The sequence below is a fragment of the Tinamus guttatus genome, unplaced genomic scaffold (genome assembly GCF_059628265.1).
Source record: "Tinamus guttatus ecotype Peru unplaced genomic scaffold, ASM5962826v1 Tinamus_guttatus_pri_ptg000591l, whole genome shotgun sequence".
Classification (NCBI taxonomy): Eukaryota; Metazoa; Chordata; class Aves; order Tinamiformes; family Tinamidae; genus Tinamus; species Tinamus guttatus.
Window position 1 is genome coordinate 1,520,693 of NW_028289125.1, and position 25,793 is coordinate 1,546,485.

At 42.7% G+C, this 25,793-nt stretch overlaps 1 protein-coding gene across 5 annotated transcripts in view; it reads right to left on the bottom strand.

Annotated features, from left to right (window-relative positions):
• Positions 1–5,921: 5,921 nt before the first annotated feature.
• Positions 5,922–25,793, bottom strand: part of ZNF608 (zinc finger protein 608) — an 82,719-nt gene continuing 62,847 nt past the window's right edge. For 2 of the 5 annotated variants that reach the window (XM_088534703.1, XM_088534702.1), the window contains exons 4-10: positions 16,047–16,134; positions 13,113–15,564; positions 10,977–11,394; positions 10,270–10,442; positions 9,260–9,413; positions 7,931–8,012; positions 5,922–6,952 (exon numbers count right to left, since the gene is read on the bottom strand). In XM_088534703.1, the coding sequence (XP_088390829.1) occupies positions 6,946–6,952; positions 7,931–8,012; positions 9,260–9,413; positions 10,270–10,442; positions 10,977–11,394; positions 13,113–15,564; positions 16,047–16,134 (3,374 nt within the window). In that variant the 3' untranslated portion in view covers positions 5,922–6,945. Of the gene's footprint in view, positions 6,953–7,839; positions 8,013–9,259; positions 9,414–10,269; positions 10,443–10,976; positions 11,395–13,112; positions 15,565–16,046; positions 16,135–25,793 lie in introns of those variants that run through there. The other 3 variants (XM_088534706.1, XM_088534705.1, XM_088534704.1) reach the window with 3 other exon arrangements.

Here is a 25,793-nt window from a genome sequence, read left to right on the forward strand (position 1 = left end):
GCAAACATTACTGTGAGTATGGTATTGATTTTTTTTTCAAAACTGGAAAGCTCTTCAGCTTACACAAGAGGGATTTTTTTTGTCCTTGTTGTGACTGAGCTTTAGATAATGAAACTATTATGTTGTTACAACCAGTGGCTTTCAAAAATAACTCTTTGTTCTTTTTTCTATCTTAACTAGTTTATTATTAAACAGTGGGAAAAATCATTATTGCTTTTTGGCACTTCAAAGCATAAAAAAAATCCATGGCTGTGGATATTCTTAAATCTAGGCTCCTCTTTTGTTTATACGTATAGAATAGGGATGTGTACAGCCTACAGCTAAGAACATAAATACCTCTATAATGGACTAATTCAAACTTATAAATTTTCCTGCTTATTGATGCATTTAGGAGTTAAGAGCCATGAGTGAGGCTTATTTTAGTTTTCCTTGTTGTTCATACCGTTTCCTTGAAAACGGATAAAGCCATCTTTATGATCTCTGCATCCTACATGTGCTGCAGGGCCCGGGACAAGAACCTGGATCCTGGAGTCCCTTCAGAGCCAGGCGGTATCAGAGCAAAACTGTGATGCTTGTGGCTGCCCCTGGCTGTTCACAGCTCACAGCACGTGACAAGGCCATGTGGCCCTTCACGACCCACCTGCGACTCCTGTTTCCAGCTCCCGCTCCCACCATGTGCATGGCCTTTCCCTTGACCCTACCACTTGAGCCTGACCAGTTACTGTTAAACTAAAGGTCAATACTCCAAAGAGCATCTTTTTCTATAATTCAGCAAGTATCAGCGAGCAGGCACAGGGCAGACAGTCTGTTAGCGGCCTCACTTGGCAAAAATTCCCTCTAAACAGAAGATCTGAGAGTCAAGAGGCAGAAAAGCCACTGGAAACCCATCTTTCATCAGCTCCACTGGTCCCAGAACTGTGGGTCTTTCCAAAAGCCTCTCTATGTATCAGCCAGCAATTTGCTTTGGGTGAGAGTGTTTCTACTGCTCACTTAGACTAGCATCTGACCCTGATGCTATCAGTAGAGAAGAATAGGTGGTAAATGTATTAGGAAGTGAGCCTGGGGCAGACACATAAGTTAGTTAAAAAACGGGGGAAGGAGAAAGGGAGACGGGAAAGGGGCCCGGATGGGTCACCTTCCTCAACTGCTCTGGTGCGTGTGTAGAGCCAGGGAAGAATTCACAGGTGATACTGGATCGTAAAGATTTCTCTGTCGTGGGGACCAAACTCTTACCTAGCCATGGCACAACTCACCCGAGTTAAGTGACAGGTGACCTAGCATAAGAGACAGTGCACTTTACTTTTTGGTGCTTTCTGTGGTGTTTTCCTCTGTATGTCCTTGGTTCTTGAGAGCAATAATCTTTGGCAGGTGAAAAGGGAAAGTGGTCAGCTGACTTCAGCAGAGGTCACAGACATTTCCACAGGCTGAGGATACAGCAAATTCTCTATTAAAGGCACCAGGGAGCCAGTCAACTTATTTCAAAGTAAGAAGATTGTGAATTGGGATTGGTATTAAATTGTATAATTGCAGGACATGACAGGGGGTGACATATTGTGTCATTGACATTTTGATGACCTTTTCAGTACAGAGCTCTGCTTAAAAATCAGCGCCTTGGTGAGGCTCATGACTGCCAACATGAGCTGATGTAGAGCAGATTTGGAGAAAGGTGTGGATAAAAGGGCACTATAGTAATGCCCTGCTCTGGCACATGTATGAAATGCAAAAGCAGAACCTTCCCTGCAGTTTTTGTAGTCCTTGGCCTGCTTCCTCCCACCATCCCCAGGGAACGCAGAGCCCAGAGGAAGGAGGTTGAGTTATTTCTGCAGTGCCCAACAGAGCTGACTGCCACTGAGCAGGGAGTGAGCGGTGAGAAGCCTGCCCACACAGCTGAGCACACATAGTAGAGGCCAGCTCCTGTTAAAGCAAATTGCAAATACTGCCCTTTCCAGCGGCCCATCTCGGATGAGGAGAGGAAAAATTGTCCCCTCTCCCCTCTACTTATTTCTAGTCTCACAGAGATAATCCTCAGACTCTTAAAGACTGCTTTATATTGTTAAGAAAATGGTGGGGGAAGAAGAGGGACATAAAAAAGGAGAAAACGAAATACATTTTTTACATGGCAGCCTCTTAACTGTATAGGAGGTTCTTCAAACAGAAAACTCCATGACTTTTTGAATGACATCTCATTTCCTCTATTCAGTACGGATTTGGTCTAAACTATATAACGCCAAAACTGGCCTTCTACTTTTCATTTAGCTTTTTTTTTTTAAGCAGGCACTGCTATACTATTCAGTTTCATGAACATACATTACTCTAAAAGCAACAAAGAAGCACTATTCTAGCATTAGCAAGTTCAAGTGGGCAAAATTATGCAATTAAGGTACACCATTGCAGCATTCAAAATGCCTTCTCATTTCTGATGCAATGACCAACTATGAAGCCATGAAAAGGCAACTACATGGTCCTACAGTTCATTAATCTATAATAAAAACTGCTTTCAAGCTCCTCAAAGCACTTTTGTATGATATTATGGTGGAACAACAAGCTTTCCACATGATTATCATTGCCAGATTACAAGTAATAGTTACCTTTGCTAAATCCTAAAGTTTGCCAATTTGTCACTCCAGGAGGGCAGTTTCAGATTTGCTGCTGAGGTGGAAAGCACCTTTTAGCAGATGCTCCATAAAAATTACTAGCCACCACCACAAGGATTTTAGTAGAGCCCTGCTTCCCACCAATGCACACAAGTAAATTCAGCTTAGGTTAATGGTTGTCTACATGCATTGCAGAGCTTTAAAGAAATGGTTAAGTAAGTAGAAAACAGGCTGTCTTCAAAAGGCCTCCCTCATAATGAAACAGATCTAACTAGTAAACATCAATAAAACAAAAATGAACCTTCCTTGCACTCAGGACAGAGGAGAAGGCTCACTGACTCAGTAAAGACAACATGGGAAAATGAGTTGAAATGCTTTTATAAACCGTTAAACATTTTTGTTTTCAAATCTCTCTGAAAAATACAAAATTTCCTAAATTCTTTCTTTGTGCAACAAAGAAAAGGGTCAGGAAGGTAAGACAAGTACAAACTAACACTTTTTCCATGCTAAATTGTAATAGAAATCTTAGTTTGCTATCAACAGTCAAGTGTTTCTTCTGCCTCATGTAATCCTCTTACTGCTCAATAAAAATAACAGTAGGAAAGACTCTCACAATAATAATGATAATAAAATTAAAGAAAAGGCTAAACCTAGAAAAAAATGATCTGAGCAGAATAACTGTACCAAGGGAAACCATAGTTCATGCTAACACTATAGAGAAAATAGAACAGAAAGCCAAGCGGAGGGCTAAAACTTGAATAAATGGAGAAAACAGAGCTGCCTTTGTAAAACAAAACAAAGTGGGTTCCACAAATAATGAGTATGTCTGCAATTCACTCTGACACATGGCAATAAGGCTTCAAAATGCCTACAAGGGCTTAGTCTTGTTCCCGGTTTTTGAGGAGTAAGGTGGTTTCAGCAGACCTTTTAAAACCATAAAGGCTTTGAGCATTATCTCGAGCTCCTCGTTAGTAACGGTCTGTTCAAGCTACTCATCAAACATCTTGAGCTATCTCCTGTGAGATGCTAAAAGCTGCTGTTATTCAGAAGGAACTATAAATATGAACTACGCTGAATAAATTTGAAGTGAGACATGTTCCCTGTCCCTAACGCTTTAGGCTGAAGAGAGACAGGACACATTAACACAAAGTAAGATATGGGGGCGGGGGGAAAAAGCACAGGTCAAAGGAGGGAGTGCGATAAAAGCAAAGAGGGGAGGCAATCAGGGCTGAGAACAGGGCTGCATGCAGAAGACGTCAGCTGTGCGAACAGAAAGGGGAGAGGGGGCTGTGAAGACACAAATGGAAGCGAGTCAGAGGGCTTGTTAGTGGGCACGGGGCGTGCGTGACAAGACCGTGACAAGAGCGGGGACCCCGCTCCACGCCTCCCTGTGCCTACCCTGTGCTCACCGCCCAGCAAGGCCTCGGGCAGAAGAAGGGGAGGGCGGCATGGCGCCGAGGTGGCTACCTGAGTCTTTATGTGCTCCCTAGGGTCACTGGGAATCTAAAATGATAAACTGGAGAATACGTGGCTCCTGCCCCCATGCAAAAAGCTCCACTCCAGCTCCACTAGCCCTTCATGTCAGCCCCTCGTCCCACCTGAGACACTGAAGCTCTAGGAACAGCCCTTTTTCTGCACCCGTGCATTTTTCCCCAGCACGAACACCATGGGCACCAGCAGCGCCCGAGTGAAGCAGCCACGGGGCAGCAGAGAGGGCAGAGAGGCACCAGCGGAAGGGACCCAGCCTGGGCCCTGTCCTTGGCGAGGACCTGCAGGGGCAGCTGTTGCGCGGCGCACAGACGGCCCCTTTCCCGCCGACAGATCCTGTGGCACTTAGGCAGCTCCCAGGCTCGTAAAATTTCTTCCTCCAATTGCCATTTGCTCATTCTTTGGAGTCTCACACGGTGGAGAACGGGTTGGAGCTCTGCGCGCCCAGGCGCGGGCCTGCGGCACCGCTGGGGAGTCCCGCTCACCCCGCACGCTGCTCAGGGCTCGGCCCCGCGAGGGCTGAACTGAGAGGAATGTGCAAAGACGGAGGGAAAGTGATGCCCTTCTGCGGAGGAAGGCAGTGAATGTCAATGGCTGCTAGTCCCCCGCACAGACTTCAAGGATATAATAAAGCTGTAACATTAATTATCATTTAAACTGCTGCTTACCCTGTATCAATCAGAGTAATTCTTTCCAGTTACTTACGACACTCAATCTTCAACCACACTAAATCAAAATCACCAACATCATGAATTTATAAGGTCTGTTTTGCTGCAGAAGCATTAACGGTCTAGGCTGAAAAGAGAAAAAAAAAAGAAGGAATTGATGGCGCATTTCAATACAAAGGCCATCAGAGCTTTTAATATAGAGGTAATAGGGCACTTATTTAATTGTTCAGGAGCTCTGCGTCCGCAGCACCCCCGCCCCCAGGAAACACCCTTCCTCCCCACTCCCTACGAGGCTAATTTGTCGCATGTCAGCACCAGGAGATTTCTGAATGTGCTCAGAACAAGACGGTAGGAGTAAGCTGGAGATGAATAATGTGCAGTAAAAATCAATAAACCTTATTACTAGTCACTAAGGGGACTGATTTTATGTCTATAAAAATAAAACAATTATAGCAATATTAATGGCAGATTCATCATAGTAATATAAAAAGTCCAAGTGTGCCTGTCTGTTGGGAATCTTTAATTCATCCTTCTATATTAAGTATTCACAAGGCAAGAAAAATGGAGCCCACTTCGTAAACAAGTTTTAACCGTAATTCATCTTGCCAAGGGAAAAGACGATAAAACTTTAAAACTAATTTTGCTGCCCGAAGTAAATAGAATGCCCAGGAAAGGATAAAAGTTAAAGTTTTGAAAACATGACCAGTAAATCTTTTTTTTCATGCCATGTTCTTCCATGTTATTGTGCTTTTACAGCCCTGGAACAAAATAGGTGGCAAGTCTATAAAACCATCTACTTTTTGGTAATATGGGTAGCAATGGGACTTCTTCTGTCTACACATCCTCCTTTGCTAGGTGTCTATCCATTTTATTGAGGCAGTACAGATGAAACAGAGAAAAACAGCCTGTAATTTATAGCGCGCAGCTGCGCTACCAAAGGCACTAGAGGTTTGAGTACTGCTAATACCACCAAGCTTATTAGGGCCTTGCTGGAGCCTGCGGAGGCGGCGCAGTCGCTCCTGCGGACTTGGGTCCTGCTCCAGCCCGGGAGAGGCTCCGGTAGCGGCTGCCGCCGGCCTCCCGAGGGTCCCGGCTCCCCTGCCAGCACTGATGGCGCCGTGCTCAGGGCGGGCACCAGGAAAGCAAGTGGAGACAGACACCGGGGAAGTACAAAAACAACTTTTTTTTTTCTTTATTCTGATTGCCAAATTATTTAAGGCAGGTATAAAAATGAAAGCATTCAATATACATTTTACATAAAATAAACTAGATTACAGCATAAAACAAGTAACCAGGCAATGGCATTAAAGTCTCTCTTCTAAAACTGGATAATTGTAAACATTAAAAAAAAGACTGCAGGACTATTCAAGTAATAGAACAATCACAGATGTCTTCTGGTATGCAGGCTATCAGGTTATTTGCCATTCAAGATTATCAAAAGACATTTCATTATTCACAGATGCTCATTATTTTCCATTTAAAATCTATACAATTATGTACAACACAGTTTTTGTGGTACTGTTATCCCCATCGTGGTATTATTATCCCCATGCCTTCCAAATGTTTATCTTTCACAATACACAATTACAATGAAACAGTTAATACAGTAACATTTTACACTGATGCATCTTAATAGGAGCCACCAAATAGACATCTACATTGTACCAAAGTGTCATCACAGTTAGCCTCTCTGAGGGCTCGTAGGAAATAAGGGTATGCAAGGTTCAGGCACACTGATACATAACAATATTTATTTACAATTAGAAAGCAAGGAAAAAAAAGAAAAAAGAAAAAAAAAAGAGAAAAAAGGGAAGAAGAAAAGAAACAAACGACCTTTCGTGGTTAACACGTTCTAAACATGACAAATACAATTCCCCATTATTGTGTGGTTTGCAACTTAGCAGCAGACCCTGTGTGCGAGCCTTGTTACTGATACAAAAAAAGTAAAGAATATATATATTTTTATATATATATGTATATATATATATACGCATATATATATATATATATAAAAACAGAAGTCTAGTTACAGCAACATTTGTTACTCTGTGATAAAATCTGTGATTTACAAAAATGAAATGACTGGTTTTTGCCTGCCATTAAGGCATTTCAAATTAACACCATGGAACTGATGTCTGTAATAAAGCGCTTCCTCATGTGATCCAGTCACATGACAACGTACATTTCCAAACTCATCATTCTCTGAAAAGAGAAAGAAGAATGTTTAAGTCTGGCGTTTCCCCTAACATCTTCTGCACCTCGGACATGCTGTGAAACGAGACCTGCACAGCACTTGATCTCACGCCGCAAAGACAGCGAGTCCTGTCCTCGTCCCTCCCCCACAGAGGTCAGGCTCCAGACAAATGTGTTGGGGTTTATCTTCCGACTCCCGAAACGCTGCACTGCGCCGGCTCTTTCAGAGACAGAAACTTCCTCTCTCACTCAAATAATTCAAGCTACAAGTCTTACATGGTCACTTGTTTCCAAAAGACACCGATAACCACGGAACTTTACAGCACTGTATAACACATTAAACTCTCTGAGATTTAACACAGAGGTGATGAAAGGGATCCTACTGTTATGGGTGCACTGGGTTTCTCACTTACAACAGGATGATTATTACCCAGGGTGTCACTCCTGTTGGAGGTCAAAGAGTAAATCTTATTCACAACCTAGGAAATAACTAAGAGGCGAATGCAAGGGAACCCTGTGTACCTGATAAATGACACAACTGGTAATGGACTCTTTAGCAAACTTGCTGAAAATAAAATCAGCAAACCTGAGAGATTTGCAAATTACTTAAAAGCCTCAATTTACTAGGTGGAAGATAGATCTTAACTGAACATGACATTTCATCATTTGCATGTTGATTATATTTCATAATCACTTTGTTTCTTAGCAATAGCAAAACCTAAAATACATTCTGTGGAAAAACTTGGAAAGCAGGCTACTTGTTACCCCTTTGTAAGCTATGCTATAATTAAAGAACCCAAATCAAAGACAAAATGACACCTTAATGGGAATCAAACTACAATTAGACTCAAAACACAGCCAACCCTTTCCCCACTCCTTAAAACCTGTATCTTACAAGAAACTGCAGCCCTCCGGGCTATAAAAACTATGATTTGCTTTCTCCTTTCTATGTTACGATGTATACCTCAAGATTTGCTGAATATTTACCTTCTTTGTGCAGGAAACATACCAGACGCAGATGCCTGAGCAGCCACCTGCTGAGTGGCAACAAGGGCAGCAGAGGTCAATCCTGAAGGAAAGAAGAAACAAAAGAATGTGGATGCACTTCTGGTTTTAAAGGATTTTCGTGTTCAGAGAACGGGAGGAAGAAGCCCTAACGCAAACAAATAAAACAAACCTGCCATCAGAAAATGCCTTTTAACACTCCACAAAAGGGGAATGTCTCAGGCAGCAGGGTTGAGACAGCCCGCCCAATATGACCAATGTGCCTGCACAGAGTATACAGAATTCTCCTTGGTAATAGGTATTTTACAAGAAAATACAGCATTCTGACTTATTGTATTATTTCCAAGTACTGCTCTGCATGGTGCTAAACGGTTTTTATAAATTCCTGAATAGGAAGCTCAGTAGAAATAATAGGTACCAGGAAACAACAAGAACAAAAAGTCACAGTGAATTACTGGAACGACATGCTAGCTGCTCAGAATACAATACTTTTATAATAACTTATCATTTTTACAGTTTTCCTACTGAACAAGCATAATGCATCCCACAAGGCGTATGGGATCACTGAATCAAACTGAGAAATTTCAAGACTTTTACACACGAAAAATAGCTGCTGAGGCACCAAGTGAACGTAATGAATTAATGTCAATTGTGATAGCACATACTTTTTACTCCATGGGAGGAAATATCCTTTTAATTCATCTAGAATCCAAGGTTAGAGAAAACCACTCAAAGACTGGTATAAAACCAAGGAGAATGAATCAGGCCTTACTGTGGTGCCTTTTCCCTGACTGCAACTCCATGCACTGCATTTGCCAAAACACAAAGAGATCTCTTTCAGAAGCTCAAACTGTAACAAACTCAGACCCTCGTGACTGCAATGCCCTGTACATAAAATATGTTCTGTATAAAAAGCTTTTGTCTTTGCTACACTTCTTCTATTCCTTACACAACCCTAATTACATAAAAGGGGGGTTGTTTGGTTTGTTTTCTTTTACTGCCTTTTACTCGACTAATGTCAGTTTGCAGCAGGATTCAAAATTTTCAAGTGAACAATGGCCTAACTGGTACCTCTTTAATAATGCGCTGACAATCAGTTGTGGAAACAAAACTTGGTATTTCTCAGGAATTAAGCTATTTACTTAAGGTTTTTTTTGCTGTTAGTCCTTGGTAGGAATTTTCAAGCCTTCTGCCTGATTGTAAAACCCTTCTAATTTAATGAGGGGATCTCTATTCAAAATGTTTCACATACATTTGTCTTGCAACGCCAGGGAACAACTCCGCCGGACAAGCTAATCCATTATTGCTCACCTTGAAATGGGTCGTATTGACCGGGTATAAGTGGGTAACCCATTCCAACGTGTGTGTGATGGTGCGTATGGAGATGCCGCTGGCCGAAAGGAGAGTGACGGTCTCGCTCCCTCTCCGCTTCCCGTTCACGCTCAGCTGCAGATTTTTCCACAGGCTGATAATAAAACCATGAAAGAAAACTGGCGTGAGAATTTTAAAGGGGAGTAAATTGTAAACAAAATACACTTGATCATATTGCCTGTCAGTGAGCTTTTAAATTCAGATGATGAAGCTGATTCTCCAGTGTATTGGAGATATACACTTGTTCTAGCTCAAAGTTAGTGTAGCCAATTAATTCCAGCATTCCAGTTATATATAATCCGGAAGTTTTTCAAAGCACAGATTTTCAGATGACACCCTCTGTCATGAAGCCACCATGCTGACCTCTATTTTTGGTCTCCCTGGCTGACCTGCCAGTGCCTGAACATCTGCTCTGGGCTGCTGAGAGCTGATGCAAATTAGTCCTCAGCCCTCTTTACTGTACACTAGGGAACAAACCTGCTTGAGCAGCAAGAAAGCCCTTTTCAAAACAGAATCAAAGCCAGGGACTTGCTCACAAGTAAACATAGCACCAACTTATCTGAAAGTAAAACTACAGTACTTATTCTAACACAGAATACTCAGAAGCAGATGCTGGGAATCTGCTCTTTATAAGACATAGCTTCATGACAAATCTACTAATCTAATAAGGGGATATAACTGAATCTCCAACTGAACTTACTTCGTTATCTGCTTTTAAACAGGACCTTCTAGTTTAACCACAACAAACTCTGCCATGCACCAAGAGATATCTCTGAGTCTAGGTTTCTGTATGAATCAACTTCCAAATTATGCCAGGGAAGCATGTAGATTTTAAATTACTTCAAGAACCATTGCATATTCACAGCTTAATGCCAGACTACATGTGCATATTAAAGTAATATTCTCTAGCCCTCCTCATAGCTCTTCAGTAACAACAGATGAATGCTTACAACAGGGGACTTGCTGCGATACTGGCTGGCATGTTGCTGGAGCAAATCCAGTGCTTTGGACTCAGTGGTTGATTTTGCATTGATGCTCGGGCTGGTATTGACCTTCTCCGCCTCTTCTCTCCCTGACATCTTCCCATAAACAGGATAATGAAATCCTGGAGAGAGATAGGCCCCTGCAGGTAAACAATAAATGCCACATCAAGTTACTGTTTTTACATTTTTATTGTATCAAAGTGGGAGGAGAGGATGGCCAGGACAGGAAACAACATCAGAAAGGGATCACATGACTATCAAACTGTATCTTTGCTCTTCGATTTTTTCGCCTAATTTGCCCTGATGAATGGAGGTTATAAAGAGGACTAAGCTGATAGCCATTCCAGACATTTATGGGTCCTCTTTAAGTGAAAGGAATAGTAACTATAATGGTTCTGACAGTCAGTGCTTAGAATATTTTTATAGGCAATAAACTATCTGTCAGTCTACCAGCAATAGCAAACTGTCAAGGCTTGAGGAAACCATAGCCAGGATCTCTGACAGTTCATAAGAGGAACACCTTATGTTGACTTTCCCTAGTGTAAGCTCAAGCAAAACAAATGTCATCTGCAAAGCTTCAAGCAATGAATAGAAATACTAAAATGCAGGGGCTTCACTGCTTTTTGAGCATGTAAATCTTTACCAGTGGGCAAGGCAAGTTTCAGCATACATACCAGGATAGCTGTGCATGAGGACCGGAGAGACAGCACGATAGGCTGGGTGGTTGGGATCATACATCTGTGGATAAGGATAGGCATGCAAGTACTGGATATATGACTGATGCTGACTCATTGGTGAAGAAACTGCCACTCTAGCACCCCGAGAGTCCTTCCAGTTTACAGGAGTCTTTCGGTCATCGTTTTTTATCTTGCTTTCATCCACTGATTGAGAATCAGAACGCTTGACCTCTTTAGGCTCCTCTTTAATGCTTGTTAATGAGACAGGAAGGCTAGACATGGAGCTTTCCTTGTTAGGTGTTTTTCTTGGGCTGTCTTCTTTTAACTTTTTCTCACGATCAAGTTCTTCGGATTTTTGCTGATCAAGATATTTGGGCTGATAGACATAATGATGCCATGTTCTTGAATCTGGGTCCTAATGCAGAGGAGAAAAAAAAATTGTTCTGAACTTAGATGTTGAAATATGATATTTCCCATGTTTTGGTTAATACATTTTTAATAACTGCTTTAATAACATATCTATATTACACAGAGGAGAGGTGTGCTTGCTGCAGACTGCCTTGAGGTCAAAGTCAAACCAGTATTACCATGAAAAAGAGACTATTACCAAAATGCAATTCAATTGTTTCATTTTATATCCTCCATCATGCCTTTAACTAGCTTAACCATGAAATACATTTGCATTGTATTGAAGTTCTGCGACCACACTACACATAAAACATTTTAATTAAAGCCCACAAAGATATTTTTCCACTAGAGAGCAAAAAATATCTGTGAGCCACAAAAGTTGCCTAATGATATGTCAGAACACTCAGATTACCTGGAATGATGAACCTGAAAAACTGATCTAGCTGGAAAGATACTTGTGCTGCCTCTGATATTGCAAACACTGACACATCAGTGGAATGCCAGGCATTCGGACAGGCGCCTGCACCTGACAGACAGCCTTGTTTGAACTGTGTGAAATGACACACGTGCAAGTGTTTGCAGGATCAGGACCATAAGGATAAAGGAATACATACAGGATATCAAAGATATATTTTTGCAAAATACACTATGTAGGCCAGTTTATAAACATTGTATACTAGTAGGTGTATAGGTTATATCAACTCAGGACTGAAAAACAGGAAAAGTTTTTTTTGTTTGTTTTAATGCAAGGGCTATGCAAGGGCTGATTGCACACACATCATGGCAGACGCAATGGAAGCATAAGCACAGACCTAGACACCCAGACAGTCTGGCTCAAATACTCATTTGAATCAGCAGAAATTTCCTCCTTGGGCCCGTACCATCCCACTTCCTTTACAGCTCCCAGCTCCCCTTGCCTGACCCTAGTGCCACTTGAAAGCCAGCCTCATCGGCGAAGTCTAGCACATACCGCACGCCACAACATGAAAGCGTTTGACATTGAGGCTCTGTCTCTGAGCACAGAGACAGTAACATTACCTCCGCTGAAGGAAATCCAACATCTAGGAAGGTCAGCATGAGCCTCTGGATGAAATCCTAGCTCCACTGAAGTCAATGGCAATACTAGCACTGACTTCAGTGGCGAGACGGTTTCATCCATTGTGTAGGCCGGTAGGGGCTGGAAGTTGGTTGAGGAGAGGAGGGAAACTTAACTGTTTTGAAAAGGTCACTTTGGGTTAAGATAAAGAGCTGAGCTTCAAGCCACTCTTCAAAGAATCAGCTCACCCATCTTTAGTAAATGCTGTCATAACACTTCAAACTGTTTCAAATCTACTTTAAGTCCTCTCACAATGAAAGCTGCTTATTTTGCCTCAAATTCCTCATTTCTGAACCAAGCAAATTGCTTGGAATTTACATCTAAAAGAGAAATCTATTTTATTCTTGTATGTAATTTTAAATAGTCTGGTCGTGTTGTATGCCTGGATTCTGTCACCACCTTGCTAGATAATTTTTTTTCCTCCTTTTTTCAGACTACTGAAAGGCCTGTTGATGTATTGACCGACTAAAGTACTATCCAGAAAGAAAAAAAATAAAGAAAAGGATGGCTGCACTTGTTTCGCTGTGAAGGTAACAAGACGGTAACAAAACTGGGGACAAAATCTCAAAATCTCATGCAAATAAGAACAAATCATCAGGACAACTGTTTTGCATTTCCTGTGATCTCACCTGTTTAAATCTGCTGGTCGGATCTACTCCTGTCTGCTTCATGGAGTCCATAACCGATTTCATCTCCACAGCCTCTTTTATGAGCTGGTGGTTTTCCATTTGTTTGGCTTTGAAACTGTCAGTCTGAAGCTGGTGCTGGTGATTGGAGAGGATCTGTGATTTGCTCGTCTCCTCACCTTTGTTAGGGACTGATGGCCCTATTTTAGTGTTATTTTTGTTCGCCTCTGGAGTTGAAGGGGCCTTTGAAATCGTAGCAGACGGGATATTCTTCTGCTTATTATCATCCTTCCCTATTTCCTTCAAGGGGGGATCATTCTTCCTTTCACAGTCTCTTCCAGTTTGTGCCATCTTCTGCTCTGCTAGTCTCTGGTCCTCATAGTATTTTTCATACTGCTGCCTGTAAGCAGGGTTGGAGGCCATTAAGGACTTTTGGTCCATATAGAGCCCATAAGCATACTGGCCATAATAAAGTGACTGGGCAAGTGCAGGGTGTCTTTGTGTTATTACTGACTGATGCTGCGGCTGCAAATTAGAGGAGCCGGTTTCACTCTTCTTGGAGTCCAACGGCTCGGTCTTCTCTTTCTTCTCAGCCTCTTCCTCGACCTCTTTTTTGATCTTCATCCCCTGTGGGGTGCTACTGTTCCCGGCCGCTGCGGCACTGACCTGTCCAGAGTGCATGTAACTCGGAGAATAATAGGGATCGTAGCCATGGTAATAGGGAGAATGGGACTCTTTTGCTTGAGCCGACTGTGCTGTAGTTGCAGAATGCCCTTTCACGACGCTGTCCTTACTAGAAATAATGTCTGACGGAGAGCTGGCCTTTGACCTCATGCCCTCCGAGCGGCTGTCGGAGCCGCCGTCATCGGCCGCATCAGAGATATCGGAGTAAGCAGGGCTGTTGGTTTTCGCGGCCGTGTTGTCTGCCCCGTTTTGCGTCAACACATGCAGTGGCGCCAGCGAGGACTGCCCGTTGACCAGACTGCTGCACTCCATGCGGGAGGCGCTGCCGATGGATGGGCTGGGCGCGTTGTCCGTGAACGTGTAAACCTTATCGGCCTCAGCCTTGATGCTCGCCATCCTGCTCTCCTGCGACTCCGTCAGCCCATTGGCTAACACCTCATTCTTGTTGAGATGATCCTTTAAAAAATGGCCCGATATATCCTTCCCAGAGCCCTTTGAATCCTCCAGCTTTCCCAGCTTGGAATCCACTTTTGGGCTCCCAGTCTCCTTGCCTTCTTTGTCCTTGAGCTTTCTCTTCTCCTTTTTCTTTTTGTCTTTGAGCGATGCGAGAGCTGGGTTGACAGTGCTTGGCTCTCCCATGATGGTGGGCTTTGGTTGAATAGGTTTTAGAGGAGGGCTCTTTGGTGTAGCCTGAACAACAGTCGTCGTTAGAGAGGGCAGTCCCTGTATTGTCCCTGCTGTGGTGGTTGTGAAGGCCGCAGTAGGTATCGCTATCAACTGGGGAGGAGTGGGCGCTGGTGCTGGGGCGATGGGCCTGGCCGTTTTGAGTTTGGAAAGGTTTTTATCCACTTTGCAGTTATTAGCTTTTTTGCCTTTATCACCCAAACCTTTCTTGTCTATTAGCCCTTCAGCCTCCAACTTGGGCATTTCCGTCTGCAAGCTGCCATCTGCTACTGAGCAACTGTCCAGAGTGGCTGCCATGTTAGAAATTACCGGAAGGCTGTTCAGTTCACTGTTCAGACCCTTCTTTTTGCCTGAATTCTTGCCAGTTTTGGGACCGATAACCGAACTGGGGCCATTGCTGGTCAGCTCTCTCTTGCCCTTGGGGGTCCCTGGGGTGGTGATGGGGGAAGGAGATGTCGGTGCTTTCAGCGGATCAAAGCCGGACATATTTGTGCTTGGCTCGCTGCATTCAAGTGCCACGTTACTCAGTGCTTCCTCGCAATCTGAAATTTTGTCTTCACTGTCAGGCTCAAACTCCAGTTTGTTTTCTGGATCTAAATGTGCGTGAGCCTGGTGGTATCGCAGTCCATTAATGTGCTTGTACTTTTTGTTGCAGTTGGGGTGAGGACAGTCAATCAGCACCGGGGAAGAGCAGCCTTGGTCCAAAAAAGTGGTCTCAGGCTTTCCCTGGGGGGTGGTGGGAGTGCTTCTGGAGTTCGTACGGACACGTTTTCCTGATTTATTGTCCTCTGAACTGGAGTTCAAATCTAGCTCCATGGGAGGCTTATTCTTCCTCTTGTTAGTGGATGAGGGGCTGGCTTTGACGTCATCCACAGCGCAGTTTGGGGGTGTTCTGCGCCCGCTCGAGTTCAGGCTGCCCCGCCGTCCCTTCCCATTGGCGCCACCGCGGTTCTTGCCCTGGAGTCCTCTGGACTCTGTGAAGCTTGTGTCACTGCCAGGTACGGCCGCAGCCGCGGCGGACCTGGCCCGCTTCCCCCGGCCCCGGCCTCCCCTCATTTCCAGGTCACTCGTTGGCGACTCGCAAAACCTATATAAACAAGAGCAGATGTCATCAGCAGGAACTCTGAACTAAATAACACTGCAGCAACACCACTTCCCATAACAGAGCCTTCAGCCACGCTAAAGGAAGGATGTTCTTCTTCCAAACGAGACCGTTGCAGTCCCAAAGGGAACGTCATTTAAAAAAAAAAAAAAAAAAAGAGCTCACAAAAATGTAAAAAAGCATCTAATTGGAACAACAGAGAGAAAATGTTTCCAAACTTATAAAAATGCATCTTTAAATAAATTCCCCTTTGATTTAATCCCACAGGGGTTTTCCTCCCCTCTTGGAAACACCAAACAAAAGGAAGTAAAACTGCTCACCCTAACATCCCTGCTTTCCAGTGTGGAACAGAGAATTATTCATTTCACTGACGCATGTTTTCAATTACACCCAGTTGTTTTTTTATTAATCTGTGCATTTTCTTGATGGGGATAGAGGGGGAGGGACAGCGCAGAGCGCTTGCCTACCTGGGAGGGGCCCAGTCATGCTTTGTGCAATCCAGCAGCGTTCCCACGTAGGTCTTGTTCCTCCATGTAACATTTACCACCAGAACACCTGCCGGTGGGAGAAAAACAAAGTATTATCGCAGCCAGAATAACAACTAGGGGAGGGTTTTTGTGTGTGTGTGTGTGTGTTTTTTTTCCCCTCAATACACAAAGTGAAAGCTTATTCTCATTCGCTTTCAAAAGCTGTGGTTGGTCCTCTTCCTCTTTTCTGGTTTTGGTGACCTCAAGCTGAAACCCACAGGAAAGAGAGGGAGCAAGAAGGAATAGGGGTGTGTGTGCAAACGTGTGCGTGGGAGCCGGCGTGTTACTGCACGAGCATGTGCCGTCAAGATACAGCTGACAGAAGGAAATGGTTTTTGCCATGTCCTGCTGTAAAACGGCAACACTCACCTCTTAATTTTGCTATTATTGCACATAATTGCTTTCGGTTGGCAGCCAGCCAGCATAAACTGAAGACCAGCTACAGTGTTTAAATCAGGAGGTGACAGAGAGGAATCTGCTTTGCGTTAAACAATATGATAATGATGCTTCTATTTATTTGAAACTGCATATATCTAAACACACAGAAACACACGCATATGAAGGCACTGTAAGGCTTGCTCAGCCCAGAGAGATGGCAACTTGTGTTACTTGCCTTGCCTTCTCCACTGTGGAAAGGGAGGAATTTAGCAAGAAACTGCAGGCTTACAGTAAAGCTAAGAGGAATCAAAATATAAATATTTAGAAAGAGAGCTGCTTTAAAAAAATGCATTGTGTCATTTAATTGCTTTTCCATTTAAGACTTCTCTTAAAATGTAAATACATCTCCCCACCTAAGGCAGGCTTATTGCTTTATTCAAACCATCTGTGTAAAATGCATACATGGTAATGATGTCCTAAATAAAATTGAGAAAGGGGGAGGGGAGGATCAGCCAAGCGTTTTCAGACTCCTCTCAAATTCAGCTTCACAGAGATAATTTATTACCATGTTCATGGACGAGGCAATGTATTTACCCCTTTAATTCATTAGCTACCAGGGGCAAACACCAGGAAATTGTTCTTGAGCCCTTGGGAAAAGGCACCAAAGGACGGTCTCCCCACTTAACAAGACCCCCCCCACTTAAGAAGCCCAGCAAAGATGTTCGTTGCAAAATGTCTCTGAGAGGCAGCAAATCACAGCCTCCAGGCCTCCTCCTCTCCGCTCCCTGAGTCCTAGCTCCAGCTTTTCCACTCGCCATGAGGGATATAATACTGACACAGTGCCAAGGTGTCTCCAGCCCTGCTGGGTCCCCCATGATTTCTAATTTTTGCACTGAGGCTCTCCCTCTGCGCTGCACCAAGGTAAAGCAAACATGGAACTGGCAGCTTACTTCCTTGGGGACCTTTTAACAGCGCGGAAGTATTTGAAGTGCTGTTAGCAGACGTATATGGGAAGAAGGGATTTCCTTGAAAATTCTCAACAGCAGATTTTGAAAATTATTCCCTGTATGCTCTTAAGTTTTTGTTATGACGAGATGATGGTTCAGCTTCACACACTGTGGGGGGTGGGGAGCTCACTGCCTAGGGGACCCAAGACAAAACCACCTTCCAGTCAGGGCCAAACCCTGTCCCCTTCCAACACCAGCAGCCCGCTGCAGAGGCAGCAGGGGTGCAAAGTGATGGGTATTTTCCAACCCTGGAGCCTGCCATGCCACACAGCCCACCTTCCCCCAGTTCACCACGTTCTCCTGCTCTCTGAGGCAAGGAGGGCTCCCCGCCTCCCATGGGAGATCACGTTTCTGCACTGTTTTCCCTTTCTTAGTAACTACTCCACCTTTACTTTTTCTAATGCAGTTGTTGCATTCCTAAATGATCCTCCCTCAACATATCTTGCCTCTTTCTGTGCACTGTTATTCATCAGTTTGTGCAGCAGAACCATGGGCAGACTGTTAACAGAACGCAAAACAGAAAGCAGGAAGGAGAGGTACAAGAAAAAGTAGCTGAAATCAACAACTATTTCAGTAATTCTTAGAAGATATTCAAATGACCTTCCAGTGTGAAAAAGTCAATACTTCAAAGTAAACATGAACAAGCTCCTCCTTTAAAGTCTGCTGCATTTATTATCTTATTAATTCTGTTGGTCTTAGCTGAGGCCTCTATATGCAAGTAGGAGGGAAAATTAATCCTCACGCTGTGTTAGAGTAACTGTCACAAGGAATAAATTCCTTTCCTTAATGAAAAGCATATCACTCAGCCACAGGTATGATTTCACAGCACAAGCAGTAAAGGGATCTCATTTAATTTATCAAAACTATCGTAGAAATGGGTCAAAAGAATAGAAGTAATGCAGGAGACAGGACCTCAGGAAACCCAAGACTGTAATTAGACCAAAGCACTGGAAAGTGCAAAAGGAGCACAGAAAGATGCAGCTAGAGAAGGGGAAGGACTATCCTTGCTGCATCCAGGCTGGGTGTCCTGTTACACATTTCTCTGATCCAAAATATTTGTCCTTGGCAAAAAGCTCATGGGAGTCTACTTAGAAACAAGGTTCTGTCCTCGGATTTCTTTCCAGGAAGTAGCACATGAGTAACCCTGCAGCAGTCGACAGCACACGCCGAGGAGCAGGAGCGCCCCTGAGCCTGCAGTGCACGGAGCCACAGAGCAGCTAGCCCTCGGCCAACCTGTTGGCGGCCCTCCCACGCGGGTGTCATTGCTTACCAAGACCAAACCACAACGAGGCCGCATCAAGATATAAGAAACCTTTGTAACGTGGAGGGTGGTCCAAGTCATTAGGCTATAAGACCTGTAATAAGGGTTTCTTTAGCTTTGTCTCAACAACAGGGAAAATGGGGAGAGAGTTGGAGGAACCCACAGGTTTCATACCAACCAAATACTGAAATGCATTTTCACATAAAAGCAAAACAAAAGACAAAATAAATAAATAAATAAATAAATAAAAGCCAAACTATTCAAAATAACCACTACTGCAAAATGGGAGAAAAAAATATCATATGCTTGTAATATAGGATACTTAAGGACTCTAGGACTGCAATTCAGGCAACCTCACTAAATCCTAAATCAAAGCAGCCAAGAACAAGAACGCTTTCCAGTGGTGCAAAAGTTACCACCTATGGTTGATGGCTCTATCTGCTACTCTAACTACTGAGGAGCAGATAGAGCGACCCGTAAACATACACTCAAGCACCATCAAACACAATCTAGTACAGGAAAAGAGAGTCACGTTAGCTAGAAGTTTTACAATTCAACCACTTAGACTAGCCAGCATGTTTTCTCCCCGAATCTGTTATTAGCCAAGACAGAATCATACACAAAAGCCTTAACATAAAGGGAAGGTGCACGCTGGATATTACCCAATACCCTACACTGTTACTCCTCTATCACCTAGGGGTATTTTGTCAGCCTCTGAAAGGAAAGAGTCTGTATTTTGGTGTTTTCTTTCACACTGGATGTACCTTTATAAGCTTTTTCCTTTACTCATCACATTCAGAGCTACAAGGTAGGATGCTCGATTCATGGCAAAAAAAAGACACCTAAGAATAGTTAGAGCAGCATTAAAAATGTCGTTGGCTATTTGCTATTAAATAAATTTAGAGAATAAAGTATGTCACCACAACTTGGAAATAAAGATATCTAGATTCCTTCCAAAGCACTTTAACAATAACAACAAAAATGATTCACAGAGGTTCTGTATAAGTTATCATTAAATTATTTAACTCTGTGCTGCAAACAATTTAAGACATAACATGTGCATTCACACAAGACTGAAATTATGAATACTATCCAGTGCCCTGTCTTAGGGTCCTAGCTGTATAATATTGATCTCCTGTAGGTCTCATACCTGAAAATGGTGCTGAAAATCTTTACAGTGGTTATATGAACAATAAAAAGAAAACAACACAAAAACAAGTTTTGACATAGAAATTGCAGTGACAAGACATCTTTAGCACCATCCCAGGATATTGTGCACATTAATTACCTTGATGTATAGAAGAGATGCAACCTCAAGCTGGTAAGGGTCTACTCACACCTACCAAGACACGCTGCTGCAGATGTTCTTTCTTTCAACACTAAAGGGACCATAGGATCTAGACTAAAAAAGACACGAAGTTTTTCTGCTTTCATGACTCCCCCTTCTTCACAGCAATAAACATAAGCCAAGATTTTTTATGCTTTGTATTCAAAACCTTGAAAATGAGATCATGTGTTTAGGAATCAAATTATCACATTAATAGCTCCAACACAGGACCCGGTTTTTGAAAAAGCTGGCTTTGGAAAATAAACACCTTCAGAGTCCAATATAAGTAGACATTACTCAATTAATTAGGCTGGAAAGCCTGACTTAATGTTTACAGCATAGCTGCTTTGGTGTCAGATCAGAGCAAATGCTACAAAATTCCGCTTTAGTTAAAGCTGATTATTTTCCCAGGCAACTCAAAAGACAAGTTATCCGAGAGGGTGAGTGGGTAAGGGTTCATTTCTGTAATGAGAAAGAGAGAGCTTTTTCCTTAATAGAAAATCCAGCCCAGAGTAACTGCAAAATTTTGGCAAAAGCAGATCTGCACACTGGCTTTCTGAATACGTACGTAACTCATTTGTGGAAGATGATCTTCCAATTGAAGGAATTGTTTGCTTGCTTTTCAGTTATCAAAACTACTGTTTAAACATCAGTGCAGTCAAAATTCCTATTTGCATAACAGTTCTGTCTCCTGCCTTTACTAATGCTGAACATTATTTTAGACAACTTCTGCTGATGCCAAAGCAAGACTCACTAAATTATACTGTGCTTTGAAGTAATTTTTACAAGATTACTATTAAAAAGATATATTGGAAATTCGCACTACTCCTGTGGTACACGGTAGGTCTTCAAGGTTGAGCTGCAATTCTCAATATTGGAAAGGCATAGTATTATCACTTGACATAAAATCAGAGCAAAATCAGGTGCTCATGTCTTTACAATTAGTCAATACACAAATTCATTTGCAAGCTAAATTCAATTTTGTGTCAGCCTTGCTAAGTACAAACAATCCTAATGCACCTTGGCATAGCCAAATCATGGTGCATGCTTTACCTGCAAGTACACTGCCATCATGCATTAAACACATCTAATTCTGCATGTGGCACTGTCGACATCTTAATCCCACACATACCTACTTGACATTGCTATTCTAACTGCACTGAAGCATTTAAAGTACCAAAAGCAGCAGGGTGAAAACCTGGAACTTTAAGATCATCTCGAGCTCTTTTTTTATTGCCATTGCTTTTGCAGAAAATGCAGCAACTCGCTTGCCTCCCATAATCCACCAGATCCTCATCAAACCCAGATCCACCTGCCATCTATCTGGGCATAAAACCCACACAGTAAAATTTACACAAGGCTTGCAACGCAAATGCCCCCCATTTTCCTGATTGCTTCCATCAAGGAGGCAATCTAAAATAAAACAATGCACATTGTGCATATGAAGTCAAGCTTTCTGTGCTGAATACTGATCCAGTAGCCACACAGTTTGTTTACTACCTTAATCATATGCTGTGCCTGACATGGCACAAGAACTTAACTGCTTTCCAGCAGGTGCACACGCAGCAGACATCGAGAGCAGCCAGGCTGTGGGTGTAATGACTGTCAGGTGGCCAGAAAACTCAGGACTCAGGATTTTTTTTTTCTTTTTAAGCGCCCTACTGCTGAGCTGAATGTTTGCAGAGCCGCTTTAACCACATCCTGTAATCAAACCATCTGGAGCACAGATCTGCAATTAGTCATCCTGGACATTGGACTTTATCTGAACAAATACTGTACAGCAGTGAAACTGGGAAGATTGGGCAGCATTAAGGAAAAGAAGCATAATGCAATACTGCTGCTGCAGTCATAAACCGTTGAGACACTTCGATGCGGTGTGTTAATTTACTGCTTTATGAAAGCACAGTAAGCTTAAAGGTTAGAGGTCTGAAAGGCTAAAAACTGCTAGTTTAGATAATGTTGCCCTGCTGGTGGCTAAAGCAGGTTGGCATTACTTGAGCCACATAAATTATAGCCTCTTCCATGGCAAAACAAGCTTAATTTGTAACTGTGAGATTTCCAGTGGGTTTTGAATAACACCAGGCTAAATCTGAGGGGCGCTATACCCAAATGTCATGCCCTTTCTTTCCACTTTTAACTGGGAAGTCTTACATAGCACAGGCTATGTAAAATAGCAACCACGACCTTCATTTGAGAGAGCTCTGCTATGCCTTTAATGAGAGATGAGCAAAACATAGGTTTTTGCTCGGCCTCACACAGCAAACTCTTGTTGATGTGCAGAGAGGTGGCTGCAATTACATGGGGAGGAGGAGGAGAGCCTCTCGAGGCCATTGAGTTGGGTCATCAGGGAGACCACCTTTTCATCCCACCTCATAATAATAATAAATGTATTTTAAATCTAAACTATCCCAGAGCATACAGAAGAATAAGCACTGAAATAACCAACGAAGGCCTGTTTCCCCATGGGCCCATGTGCTTTAGTACACAAAAGAGCACACTGCTGCTTCCATCACTGTCATGTCCCCCGCAGCCTTTGTTCTGAAGCCTGATGAGCTGTATCGATTTGGGAAAATCGTTGAGCTTCTTGGAAAACTAGACTCGAGCTTATTCACCACCATCTATTTCTTTCTCATGAAGACAGTTGGTCAATATTCAGTTGACTAGTCAGCTAAAAGAAGCTCTGGCTTCTTTTCTTCCCCTTGCCTCCCTAGGAACATTATCCTGCTCCAGCTTTGGTATAAAATAAATGCTAGGAAGGCTTGTTGCCAGGGGTGATATGAAATGGTAATGCCTCTGGACAAAGCCATGTCCCATGTTCTGAAGTTTGTGGCTCTGGGAGATGGGGCAGCAACTAATCAAGGAGCTAATGTCCCTCCCCAGTTATAGCAGCACCACCAAGATAATGTTTTCAGTGTATGTTTCCCTTAAAGACAGACTGCCTAACAAATAGGTAATGAGCGAAATCTAAACACAAGTAGAAAGATAAAAAAACTGGAGGAGGGGTGGGGGGGTGGGGAGGAGGAAGGAAAACCAAATGGCCCTAATTAAATACACAGCTATATTCTACACTCATTAAAAGAGCAGTAAGACTCACTGAAAACTGGGAAATAACTCGAGAAAATATACCAGATTGGGTCCCAAATGGCTTGTAGGTTTATCCGCAACTGAATAGTTCTACTAAAATATGAGCTACTTAATATGGTGATTTCCAAAACTATGAAGCCACAGTGACCAAAATAGTTTTCTCCTGTCAGATTTATATCAAAATGATTAGCTCTTGGCAGAACTAGGAAAAACTGGGGATAAATTGCTGTTACACCTCCTGAATGTCAGACCACATGTTTGCAGTGTTTACAGGAAAAAGTGCAATTAATATTACTATAAACTAACCATAGGTTTCTGACCTCCAGAATACAACTAAAGATTTATTTTTATACAAACCGTACCTTTTCTTTGGCCAGAGCAACTGAACCACTTCGCTGTTTTACTGAAGCCTGAGAATAAAACTGCAGTCCTGCAGTCTATTTTGGCCAGCATGAAAAACATTAGCTGAAAATCATTTAACATCTGTGCTTCAGAAATAGTTTGTTTCTGCAAGATTTTTTTTCTCTTAGACTTCAAAAATCACAACGGCGATTCACACAGCCTGACACTAAGAAAAAAATGGCACAGATTCTCAATGACGAGGAAATGCTCTTCTGTAATCCCCTAAATTTCCCACTCACTCCTCAAGGAGTGTTATTTCAGCCCCTACGTCGCTGCTCTGTTAACACATGGCCCTTCTCTGCCTTCTACTAGAGGGAACGAAGGAAAAAAAATAACAACGCACAAGCCAGTGCCTTTGCTTGTACTCCTAGGACCATATGTCACTTGAGATAAGCAACAGAACACAGGCCTTTTCAACTCATCTGTCACACTTGCTTCCTGCAGTTTATATTAATTACAGGATCTCTTCGGCAAGTTATTTCTCTCCCAAACTCTTTTGCCCTGCAAAGTCAGTAAATAGAAAAGCAAAACAAAGCTGCGGTGTTGGGGAAAACACTGCTGCTTAAATACGAGAAGTAAGACCAAAAAGGGAAAGCCGAACCGTTTTTTCTCACTCTGACAAGCATTCAGAAGCTCTTTTAATAATTATCTGCCTCCTTCCTATTCCTCATCTTAGACATCAGACCACAGAAGTACTGTTTTCATCAGCCGACTGTTGAGCAACAGCTGCAGAAATAGGGAAGCTGATATATATAGTTATGTATGTGTGTATTTATCTACCTATCTAAAAAAACCCCAAAGGATCTCACACTTTTTTATTTCTCTTTTTAAACTCATCATTAGCACATCTCCCCACAAGTTTGCTTCTCAGCTCTGAATTCTGCTACTGTAGGAACAATTCATGGGGTGAGTGAAAAACAAATAACATATAAAAAACAAAACAAACAAAAACAAACAAATCAAAAGCCCCTATAACCTTTCAAGTGTCTTTGGCAATTAGCACCCAGTGCTCTACATCACTCTGTAGAGTTGCCAGGTGCAAACAGTGGCACAATTCCTTATCCAACAGCAGAGCAGCTAATGCAACATAAAGGCCCTGGAGAGAGAAGAGGTGGGATTTGTGGAAAAGAAAGCAGCACGGATAAAGAAAAAATCCCAAGCCAAAACCATGAAAATGCTCTCCAATCTGTAGGCTGCAGATATCAGAAGGCAGTACAGCCAGGCAGGCAATTCTGTTCAACCTCAAAAGGCTGCAGCTGATCCATGTACCTCACTGGGACTGAGAAGTAGAGCCTCTTATAAATTATGATGCTTTATTTAAAGTCAAAGCATTTATTTGCTTTTGTGCCAGCTTTGGATCCTTTTCATCTCGAGCTACCAGGCCCAAGAGAGAACACATTCCTATAGCTCTGCTGGCAGCCAGCTGTGGCCTCGGTAAATCATAAAGCCTCCTAACAAGCCATTCTTTGCAAAGGCCAACTGCAGTTACTAGACATGATAACTTCTCTCTTATTCCACTCACTGGAATTTAAAACACCAATTGCAAGCTGTGGCTGAAAACAACTGCAATCTCCTGAATTGCATTAATGTGTGTCTGCATTAAGCTCCAATTATCACACAAAGACTTCATCGTCCTCAGCATGGGAAAACTGCGCAAACACCTGAGACAGATGCATCTGAGACAAAGTGGGGGAAAAACATTTCGGATTTATTTTGTACAACTCTATCAGGATTTCTTATTACTGCTAAAATGAGACAAGTGCTTTATTTATTTATTTATTTATTCCCTTTGTGGAACTTACAGGGCCGTGTGTGCCCATGAAGGTAACTCTCCGGAGACCTTACAACAACAGCACCCCACTATGAAATGTCCCAGTAACAGGCATATAGCTAAAATTTGTGAATAGCTTAATGATGCACTGCAGAGTCCTGCAAGCCAATCAAGAGCTCTGTTCCTTCTGCCTCTCATTCCCACCCATCCACCTAAAATGTATCACGCGAAAGCAGCGTTGGGAGGCTCACCATTCTTCTTTTACCTCTGTCTAGGAAAAGCAGATCAAAACCTTATAAATCTGAGGCCCTCCTTCCAGCAATATTCTTAAAATAAGTGCCTCAGTTTAGGATTTGCGGTAGCATTGCTGTAAGATCTTTGGTTGATACATTTAACAGATGAAAAACAAGTCCTTTGCCTGAAACTGTACTTTCTAGATTTCAATACCACAAAACAT